This window comes from Petaurus breviceps, unplaced genomic scaffold, assembly GCF_028583685.1.
Source record: "Petaurus breviceps papuanus isolate PSGF00001 unplaced genomic scaffold, PetGlider_PUasm1.0 98, whole genome shotgun sequence".
NCBI lineage: Eukaryota > Metazoa > Chordata > Mammalia > Diprotodontia > Petauridae > Petaurus > Petaurus breviceps.
In genome coordinates this window covers 31,287,046-31,298,162 of record NW_027187460.1, presented here as the reverse complement: position 1 = coordinate 31,298,162, position 11,117 = coordinate 31,287,046, and the positions used below count along the sequence as shown (strand labels likewise).

The 11,117-nt window shown below is 40.4% G+C and overlaps 1 protein-coding gene across 3 annotated transcripts in view; it reads right to left on the bottom strand.

Moving 5' to 3' along the window:
* Window positions 1-2,450: 2,450 nt before the first annotated feature.
* DERL1 (derlin 1) overlaps window positions 2,451-11,117 on the bottom strand; it is a 65,055-nt gene continuing 56,388 nt past the window's right edge. Inside the window, exons 8-9 of one of the 3 annotated variants that reach the window (XM_069081055.1) lie at window positions 4,383-4,467; window positions 2,451-2,886 (exon numbers count right to left, since the gene is read on the bottom strand). In XM_069081055.1, coding sequence (XP_068937156.1) covers window positions 2,776-2,886; window positions 4,383-4,467 — 196 coding nt within the window. In that variant the 3' untranslated portion in view covers window positions 2,451-2,775. The remainder of the gene's footprint in view (window positions 2,887-4,382; window positions 4,468-11,117) is intronic. The other 2 variants (XM_069081058.1, XM_069081059.1) reach the window with 2 other exon arrangements.

Sequence of the window (11,117 nt, the reverse complement as noted above, 5' to 3'; positions counted from 1 at the left end):
ACTATATTTATCCAGCCCCAGCCATGCTTCACTTTCTACCCCAACTAACTGCTCTGTTCTCCAACTTGCCAGTACGTGCATTCGTACTCTCTTCCCCTCCCCATTCTGTTTCCCAAACCAAAACACCTGCACATAAGCTTTCTGAGGCTAGAGAGTATCAATCTCACTTTTATATTTGTATCCCCAGGATTTGGCATGGTTCTTGGCCCTTAGTGATTATTTAAGGAATGTTTTTTTTGTTTTTTTGCTTTTTGGAGTGGGGGAAGGCAGGACAATGGGGGCTAAGTGACTTGCCCAAGATCACACAGCTCATAAGTGTTAAGTGTCTGAGGCTGGATTTGAACTCAGGTTGTCCTGACTCCAGGGCGGGTGCTCTATTCACTGTGCCACCTAGCTGCCCCCATTGAATGCATTTTAACTCACCAATTCAATTCTAAGAGGGAGTGGTCACTACCCTCCCCCAAATTTCCATCATTTTCACTTCAGCAACCAGTTTGTCCTTGTGAGAATCATATCCAGAACAGAATTTTTCTCTTGTTGCTTCTTCCACCTTTTGCAGAATAAAAGGCAACTCAAGACATGAGTAGCTAGCTGCTCTGTTTTTGGCTGAGATAGAGCAAGCTACATCAGATGTCTAGATAATTGGAGTCCCCCATCAGTGGTCTTTGGTGACTCTGTAGCAGCATTATGACCTGCTTTCTGAATTCACTTCTTTCTTTCACTTGTTTCTTTTTCTTCCTCCATTGAGCTTCACCCAAGTGTTTTTCACCATGCCTCCCCACTCTAGTGCCTAGATTTCCTCACGTAAGTATATTTTCTTAATATACAATATGCTACTTTCTTCCCCCTCCACTCTTTTTTTTAAGCCTATCCTGTTTCATTTAAGTAAAATGAGTTCTTCCAGTTGTGGTCTCATTTAAAGTCCATTCCAGCTCTAAATCTATAATTCTATGATCACAACAAATCTCCATGATACCTATGAGATTAAATCTGCCTCCTTTAGAATCTCTACTTCATGCTGTCTATTGCATAAACTATGCATTTCTACAAAGCCTGGGGTTTTATGACTGGCACCTGTCTTGGATTTCATTTCCTGTGAACTTCCAGATATCTCTGCTTCTATTCTTGCTACATGGTACCTAACTTAGTGGATATACATAGGCAGGTATCTCTTTCCACCTTCTTTTCCAGTTTCCAATCTTTTTTTACAATCAGATTTTCAAAACTTCAGACACGTTCTTACAAGCCTTTATTAGGTACACTCCATCCCTGACCAAGAGCCTGTCATCCATTCCTACATTTTAAGCCCTGGCTAAGAAATCCAAATCCCACTCTCAGACACTATCTTCTTAATCAGATGTTAATTTTCCAAATCTACCTTTCTCTTCTGAATCCCTTACCTTCAGTCAGTAGGGATGAAAACATTACCTATGACCCTAAGGTCTTCAATTTCTTAACAAAGACTTTATCACTTTGAGAAAGACCTAACAAAGATTTTATTATTTTGAGGTTCCTTTTGGCAGTAGTATTTATGTCTACATAAATCATCAAAAGTGAGTAGTGGTTACAGGGTTTGACAAGTCTTGAGAAGGTATCTGCTCACATCTTTGATATATGGAAAGATAGAAGACCTCTTAATTGCTTTTATTAGTTCAATAAATAGCTGTCCCCATACCCTTCAGCCAGTTACCTCTCTCTCTCTCTCTCTCTCTCTCTCTCTGCCTGTCTCTCTCTCCCCCCTCACCCCTATCTCTCTTTCTCATTAAGACTCATTAAGAAAGGTATTCCTTAAATCCCCCTACATTCTTTCTACTAGGAAGACCATTTTGTATTCTGATCATAGAAGTCTAACCACCAGAAAGAGTGCTGAATGAGTCCAGAAGCCCTGTCACCCTAGGCACTGACATCTTGCCAGCTAGGCCTCACTAAAGCTGGGCATGAAATGATTGAAGCCCTCTAATTCTGAGCAATAGTGTACATGGGAATTATCACTCACCATTGGGATAGGCTGTTCAGCAAACAGTCATACAGGAAGCCCACTCTACTCCATTATGTGTCTTTTCTCTGTGTGTCTGTGTGTCTGTGTGTGTGTGTGTGTGTTTTGTCTTGACTCAGAGCATACTAAAGGAAAATAAAATAAATGCGGGGTTTGAATTGGGACTGAAAAGAATTCTGGAAGACTATGGAAACAATAGACATTCTCTCTTCCTTCAATACTGGCAACTACTCCACAGCTTACTTGGAAGGAAAAAAGTCTCCTATCCCTTTACGGAATGGGATCCTGTGGTGTGTGTGTGTGTGTGTGTGTGTGTGTGTGTGTGTGTGTGTGTGTGTGTGTGTGTAGGGGGAGGGAGGTTGTGAATGTTTAATAACCAAGAAATCTGAGGAATGATGACCATCAAGTTTTTACAACAAAAATTTAGATAACAAACAAGAAAACTCTATAGGGAGAAAAGTAGAAGAGATGGGATTTATTAACAAATGAGGGAAAAAAGTGCTTTTTGCTGGGATGATATTCCTCACCAACTCTAGAACTTAGAGCTCACCATTTTATTTCTCCTGACCCATGCCTGGTCAGTAAATCGGATCCAGATTCATTCCTCAGCAATATATCCCATCAGCTCCATTGTGTTCTGTTTCTAGCCATCATTACTCTTCTCTGTGCTCAAGCAACACTGAATGGAATCTTGTGGTCACCACACCCTGGACCTCCATCAGCTCTGCTCAGGGTCTCTCGGTAGCATCCACCCTGCTGGCTTCTTCCCAGAAGTCTATTCAAGACCAAAACCAAGATGACAGGAACTTCAGGAGCTCATAGCAGTATGCCAATTCACCTGAATCATTGAGTTTCCACAGCAACGACTCTTTGGACAAGACAAGTCTATGCTATATAGAAAGAGGGAAGAAGTGAGGTAGGAGAGGAGCAAGGAGGAAATGAGGGAAGGAAGGAAGGAAGGAAGGAAGGAAGGAAGGAAGGAAGGAAGGAAGGAAGGAAGGAAGGAAGGAAGGAAGGAAGGAAGGAAGGAAGGAAGGAAGGAAGGAAGGAAGGAAGGAAGGAAGGAAGGAAGGAGGGAGGGAGGGAGGGAGGAAGGGAGGAAGGAGGCATTTTAATTAGTCTTTTAAAAATTCACCATATTGATATTGTCTTTGCATCACCATCATGTCCCACCCAGCACCTTCCCTCCTGATAAAGAAAAACAATTAAGCAAAAGTATCTGAGACAATGACCACAAATAACAATATAAGCAACTTTCTCTGGTAGTAGTTCCCCACCTCTCCGACTTAAGGAAGTAGATAAATTTCATTCTCTTCTCTAGAACCTTCATTGGTTTCTCCATGCTTCTCCAACTTCCTTTTGTGATCTGTTCATTTACATTGTTGTTTTCATTCTTTGTGTTATTGTTCTCTTAGTTCTGTTCATTTCACCCTATGCAAATCTTCCCATGTCTCCCTAAATTCTTCATATTTGTCCCTTTCTACTGAACAATAATATTCCATTACAATCATAGGCCACAGGTTTAATTTTCTTTCAACCATTCCCCAATCTCTAGGCACCCACTCTGTCTCTAATTCTTTGCTCCACAAAGAATGCTGCTATGAATATTTTGTCAACTATTGGACCAAAGTTGCTATCTTTGACTTCCTTGGCATATGTACCCAGGAGCAACATTGCTAGATCCAAGTAGGTTTAGACACCCTTCTTACATAATTCCAAACAGAAATCCAGAACTAAGTCACAGCTCTACCAACAGAACATCTGTGTGCCTGTTTTCCTATAACCCCTACAATATTAACTATTCTCATCATCCTTTTATAGCTTTGCCAATTTGCATAGGGGTAAAGTGAAATCTCAGTTGTTTTAATTTGCATTTCTGTTAGATTTCTTTGTATTTGAAACAAGCTTTCACATTATCATCTACAGTTTGCAATTCTTTTGAAAACTACTTGTTCATATTATTTTGCCACTTATCTATTAGAGAAGGCTCTGGCTATTTTATATTTATTATATTATTACATTTATATTTTACATTCCTACATGCTTTGGATATAAGACTTTTATTGATGATATTTGGTGTAATATTTCTCTTCCTCTACCATATCTCTTCTAATCTGGTTTCATAATTTGTTGGTCACACAATATGATGATTGACCAAAAAGGTATATGCAATATCATGTGCCACCCCATTGATGATTGTTTAATTGACTTCTCAGCTCTGGTTAAAGCACATACCTGGGTTTGGGATTTCTAAAAAAAAATGGTGTGCAGGAAATGAAATGATCTGGAGCTTTATTGCCACACAATTTAGCAAAGAGGAAGACAAAAATACATGCATACATTATGGCAATATAAACAGGTTTGTCCCCACATGCAAGAAACTCACCCCAGTCTGATGGTAGGAGAAATCTGAAAGCTGGAGTCCAGGCCAGACTTTATGTTTCCTCCCTAAGGAACAACCAGGATACAACCTAGCAGTAGAATGATGCTGCAGTCAAGATGCTGATTTCTGCAAAAGCGGGGGTACCTGTCTCTCTGCTATGCTACATTTGGAAGTGAACTTGATGGGGCAAACATTTTGTAGAGATTGCTTAAAGTTTGAGGACACTCTCTTGATTAGGTACACAATATATAGAAACAAATGAGAACAGCAACCTAGTGTTTGAGAAATGCAAAGATCTAAGCTATTGGGTCAAGAATTCACTATTTGACAAAAACTGCTTGGAAAACTGGAAGGTAGTATGGCAGAAACTAGGTATAGGTCAGCATATCACACCACATACCAAGATAAGCTCAAAATGGGTATTTGATTTAGACATAAAGGGTCACATGGTAAGCAAATCAGGGGAGCATGGGAAAAAAAGGTGACCTGTCAGACCTATGGATAGGAGAAAAGTTCATGAATAAACAAAAGATAGTGGGGTTTGTGGGAGATAAATCAATGCAGACAAAATGAGAAGAAACACAGGAAACTGGGGAGGAAATTTTACATCAGATTTTCCTGATAAAAGTCTCATTTCTCAAATATATGGAGAATAGAACCAAATTTATAAAAACAAAAAAGAACTATTCTCCAATTGATAAATGGTCAAAGTCTATAAACAGGCAGTTTTCAGAAAAAGAAATCAAAGTAATCAGTAGTCATATAAGAAATGTTCTAAATCACTAAAAATTAGAGAAATGAAAATTAAAACAACTCTGAGGTATCATCTCATACCCATCAGATTGACTAAGATGACAGAAAAGGAAAATGACAAATGCTGAAGGAGTTTACGAAAAGAGGTGCATTAATGCCCTAAAGGTGGTGGAGTTGTGAACAAATCCAACCATTCTGGAGAATGATATGGAACTATGCCCAAAAGGTTATAAAACTACACCTATCCTTTGACGCAGCAAGACCACTATTAGACTTATACCCTAATGAGAGCAAAGCAAAAGGAAAAGGACCTATATACCTACAAAAGTATTGAAAACAGCTCTTTTGTAGTAGCAAAGAATTAGAAACTGAGGAGATGCCAGTGAATTAAGGAATGGCTGAATAAATTATAATGTATGAATGTGATGAAATTCTATTTTGCTATAAGAAATAATGAAGGGATAATTTCAGGAAAAAAAACTTGACAAGGCTTTTTTTATACTTACATAGTTATTTATTTTAATAATATTTTATTTTGGAGCCAAGATGGCGGAGTAGAAGCATGACCTTCCCGTGGCTCCGGCTTCCACCCTCCCCAATCCATGTAAAAAGGGGACTCTAAACAAACTTTGGAGCTGCAGAACCCACAAAATGACACAGAGAAGCTAACCTCCCACTGAGGACAGCCTGGCAGGCCGGCAGGAATCGGCCAGCGCAGCACTCTGGGAGCCAAGCCCAGCCCCACGCCAAGGCTTTAGTCCCAGGGCGGGCCTGACCAGCCACCAGCCAGAGGGACTCCAGATCAGCAGCAGCTGTGGCCGTTCCCAGATTTATCAATACATAGATGCAAAGGACAAGGTGAGAGGCCAGTGCAGTCTGGACTTTGGGACCCAGAAAGTGGGAGTGTGTGGCTTTTACCCCCAGAGCGAGAAACCACTGAGACACCAGCACAGCCTGCCTGCGCCACATGGTGGCTTCAGCTCCTGGCCTGCAGAGTGTAGGGGGACCAAGCACCAGTCTGAGGGGTCATCGCTCTTGCTTTAACCTGCTTGGATCTGGATTGCAGTCTAGGGTGGAGGTCCTGGGGTGTGTGTCCAGCTTGCCAGAGCATGTGGAGACCTCAGAGAGGGCACCCATCTAATACCTCCGGCAGCTGAGAAAACCCCAGCATTTGGGACGAAAACTCCCCTGTCTGGTGGCAGAGTCCTACTGTGGCAAAAAGCCCAAAAGTCAAATCATTGAGTGGCAAAATGAGCAGGCAAAGGAAATAAAGCAGACAGAAGATTCCAACATTACACTCCTATTTTGGGGATAAGAAGGAGCAAGGCATGAAACAGGAGGAAAACAGTGAAGTCAGAACTCCTGCACCAAAAGCTTCAAAGGAAAATACGAGCTGGTTACAGGCCATAGAGGACCTTAAGAAGCAGATAAGAGAAGTGGAGGAAAAATTGGGAAGAGAAATGAGAACAATGCAAGAAAATTATGAAATGAGAGTCAACAGCCTGACTGAAGAAAATAATACCTTAAAAAACAGACTGACTCAAATGGCAAAGGAGGCTCAAAAAGGCAATGAGGAGAAGAATGCCTTAAAAAGTCGAATTTGCCAGATGGAAAAAGAATCTCAAAAGCTCACTGAGGAGAATCATTGCTTCAGAATTAGACTGGAGCAAATGGAAGCTAATGACTTTATGAGAAATCAAGATGCTGTTAAACAGATCCAAACAAATGAAAGAATAGAAGGCAATGTGAAATATCTCATGGGAAAAACCACTGACCTGGAAAATAGATCCAGGAGAGATAATTTAAAAATTATTGGACTGCCTGAGAGCCATGACCAAAGTAAGAGCCTGGAAAGCATCCTCCAGGAAGTTCTCAAAGAAAACTGCCCTGATGTTTTAGAACCAGAGGGCAAAATAGAGGTGGAAAGAATCCACCGATCACCTCCTGAAAAAGATCCCAAAAAGAAAACTCCTAGGAATATTATAGCCAGGTTCCGGAATCCCCAGATTAAGGAGAGAATATTACAAGTAGCCAGGAAGAAACAATTTGAATATTGTGGAAACACAATCAGGATAACCCAGGATCTGGTAGCTTCTAAACTGAGGGATCAAAGGGCCTGGAATGTGATATTCCGGAGGTCAAGGTTGCTGGGACTAAAACCAAGAGTCACCTACCCAGCAAAACTGAGTATCATGTTTCAGGGGAAAATATGGTCATTCAGTGGAATACAGGACTTTCAAGCATTCTTGCTGAAAAAACCAGAGTTGAATAGAAAATTTGACATTCAGATACAAGAAGCAAGAGAAGTATGAGAAGGTAAACAGGGAAAAGAAATCATAAGGAACTTATCAAAGTTGAACTATTTTTTTTTAAGCAATCAGGGTTGAGTGGCTTGTTCGGGGTTGCATGGCCAGCTATTGTTTCTGGGTGTGGTGCTGAGTGTCTGGGCCCAGATTTGATCCGGATCGTCCCGGCACTGAGGCCGGTGCTCTTGCTCGCTGAGCCACCTGGCCAAAGTTGAACTATTAACATTCCTACATGGAAAAACAATAATTGTAACCTATGAAACTTTTCTCAGTAGTTGAAGGGATTAGAAATATATATGTGTGTGTGTGTATGTGTGTCTTTATATGAGTGTATGCGGGCATATGAATACATATGTGAATGTGTGTATATACGTTTACAGGTATACATAGAGGGCACGGGACCAATTTAACAGGAAGGGATGATACTTAAAAGGTGAAATTAAGAGGTGAGAGGAATATAATGAGAGGAGATGGGGAGAGATAGAGTGGGGCAAACTATCTCATACAGAAGAGGCAAGGGAAAATGGTTACAATGGAGGGGAAGAATAGGAAGGCAAAAGGGAATAGGTCAACCTTATTCCTATTGAATCTGGCTTGAGAAGGGAGGGAAATACACACTAAATAGGGGATCTCACCCTCCAGGAGAGTAGGGGGGGAAGGGGATGTGAGGGGGGGATGATGGAGGGGAGGGCAGGCTGGGGGGAAGGGAAGTTGGAAGCACCCACTTTTGAGGGGGGACAGGATCAAAGTAGAGAATGGAGCAGGTGGGAGGTGGGATAGGAGGGAGGGAAAGGTAGTCAGTCTTTTACAATACATCTACTATGTTATTGTTTTGCATTAGCCACACATGTACAACCTATACTGAACTGCTTGTCCCCCCAGTGGGGGTGGGTGGCGGGGGGGGGGGAAGGGAATGAGTCTGGAATTGAAAGTTTTAAAATCAAATATTCAAATATATATATATGTGTGTGTGTGTGTGTGTGTGTATACTATTATTAATACCATCTTACATGTAATTAAGAAAAAAGATATACAGGCATTGAGGCATAGAGATCCACTGGAAAAGTTGAAACGGGTATGGGAGAGAATATGGGAGAGAGCAGATTGGAGGTGGGGATATCCTGTGGGACTGCTGTTTTGGGGGGATGGGTGGGGGAAAGATAGGGAGAAAATTTGTAACTCAAAATCTGGCAGAAACGAATGATGTAAATCAGCAGTTAATAAAGCATTTAAATTAAAAAAAAGACACCAAAAATTAATAATATTTTATTTTCCCCCAATTATATGTAAAGAAAATTTTTAACATTCTTTTTTTTAATTTAAGTTCAAAATTTTCTCCCTTCTTCTTTCCCTCACCTTCCCCCTCCCTGAGATGGTAAGTAATTTGATATGAGTTATACTTGTACAATCATGTAAAACATATTTCTATATTAGTCATATTGTGAAAGAAGACACAGACCAAAAGGAAAAAAAAAACATGAAGAAAATAAAGTGAAATACAGTATGCTTCAATGTGCATTCAAACTCCATCATATCTTTCTTTGGAAGTGGATAGCATTTTTTATCATGAGTCTTTGGTAGTTGTGGTGGATCATCATATTGCTGAGAATAGCTAAGTTATCCACAGTTGATTATCATGCAAGATTACTGTGATGGCTCATGAGGAGAATGTGAGGCTGGTGACCTTGCACAACCCTCCCTCACTCAAATCAAAGTAAACTGCAAGTCATATCATCATTTCCCTGATGCCAAGGTCCTCTTCCAAAACAAAGGACAAACACAACAACAATATGGTGTATGAAGTTCTCCTAGTTCTGCTCACTTCATTTTGCATCAGTTCATGTAAGTCTTTCCAGGTTTTTCTGAGAGTATCCTGCTGTAATAGTAATGGAATTTAAAGATCCCCCTGTATTGGCTTGGTTTTTGGTTTGATTGTGTTAAAACCCAGAGCTTGTTAATCCCACTTGATGTGAAAAGAGAAGGCTGGACTGAGAGGAGCTGGTGATGTAAATTTGGAGAGACACAAGAGAGAGGTAGAAGAACTTTTTGGAAGCAGCACCCTTTTGGAGGCAGAGAGAGACTGAGAGGATTGCTGAGGGCCGCTTTGAATTGCCCAGGACTTTTGAGAGCTGCCACCCAGAGCTGCCAAGGACTGAGGAGACATGGCTGTTATGCTGGTAGTTTGTCTGTCTGTTTTGATGTTGTTTTTTGCAAGATCTGTCCACTGGTGAAGGACAGTGCTGTTGTTGCAGGGGTCTGGGAACCTTCCTGTTGGTTCAGAGCTACTGAGACTGTTCTGCAGACAGAGAGTGAATTCTGTCCACTGGTGAAGGACAGTGCTGTTGTTGCAGAGGTCTTGTAACCTTGCTATTGGTTCAGAAGCCCTGAAGAAGGATTTTCTTGTTGTATGTTTACAGAAATCCTGGAAGAGGGTTTTGCTAATGTTTTCAGGGGTCCTAGGACTGTTCTGCAGACAGAGAATGAATTAATGAAGAGACTGGCAATGTATCTTGTGGCCTTGCTAAGCTTTGTCTCCCCAGGAACAAAGATTGCTGAGAACTTGCCTCCTGTCAAGATGAAGAAAAGACCCCCATTTGGGTATTAAATGCTGTGCTTAAGCTTGCTGTAACTCTGGGGTAGATTCAATTGTGATCCAAGGGTGGGGAAATGTTGACCTTTTTGTGCTCTGTGATTGAACAAATGAAAGTACTTTACTTATGATTGGAAACTAATCTCCATTTGAGAAGAGGAGCTTTGTGATGGACTAAATGAAGGTACAGCCTAGGGGTGGAGTAGTATTTAGAAGAGGGACTTTGTGATTGATTAAATGAATCTAATGTCCAGGGGTGGGGTAGTACTTGATTGAATTACACTTGGTAAATGCTGTATTTTGAATGATGCTATATGTTGATTCTCTCTGTTCTTAATTTGTCACTGAATAAAATGGAGAGCACCTATGCTGGTATTTTGAACCTTGGGAAGTTGCCTTTGCTTGGCATTACACCTGTTTGCTATTCCTTACAGTAAAATAATATTCCATCACAATCATATACCACAACTTGTTCAACCATTTTCCAATTGATGGGCATCCCCTCAATTTTCAATTCTTTGCCACCACAAAAAGGACTGATATAAATATTTTTGTACAAAAAGGTCCTTTCCCACCCCACCCCTTTAAAAAAAAAAAGTTCTTTAGGATACGGACTTAGTAGTGTTATTGCTGGGTGAAAGGGTTTACACAGTTTTATAGCCCTTTGAGCATAGTTCCAAATTGCTTTCCAGAAAGGTTGGATCACTCTACAACTACACCAATAGTACATTAGTGTCCCATTTTCCCTACATACCTTCCAATATTTATTATTTTCCTGTTCTGTCATATTAGTCAATCTGATAAGTGTGATGTGGTACCTCAGAATTGTGATGATTTGCATTTCTCTAATCAGTAGTGATTTAGAGCATTTTTCTATATGACTATAGATAGCTTTTATTTCTTCATCTGAAGACCCTATATTCATATCCTTTAACCATTTATCAATTGAGAAATAGCTTGAATTATAATAAGTTTTACTCATTTCTCTATATATTTGAGAAATGAGGCCTTTATCTGAGATACTTGCTATAAAAATTGTTTTCTAGCTTCCTGCTTTCTTTCTAACTTTGGTTGCATTGGTTTGTTTGT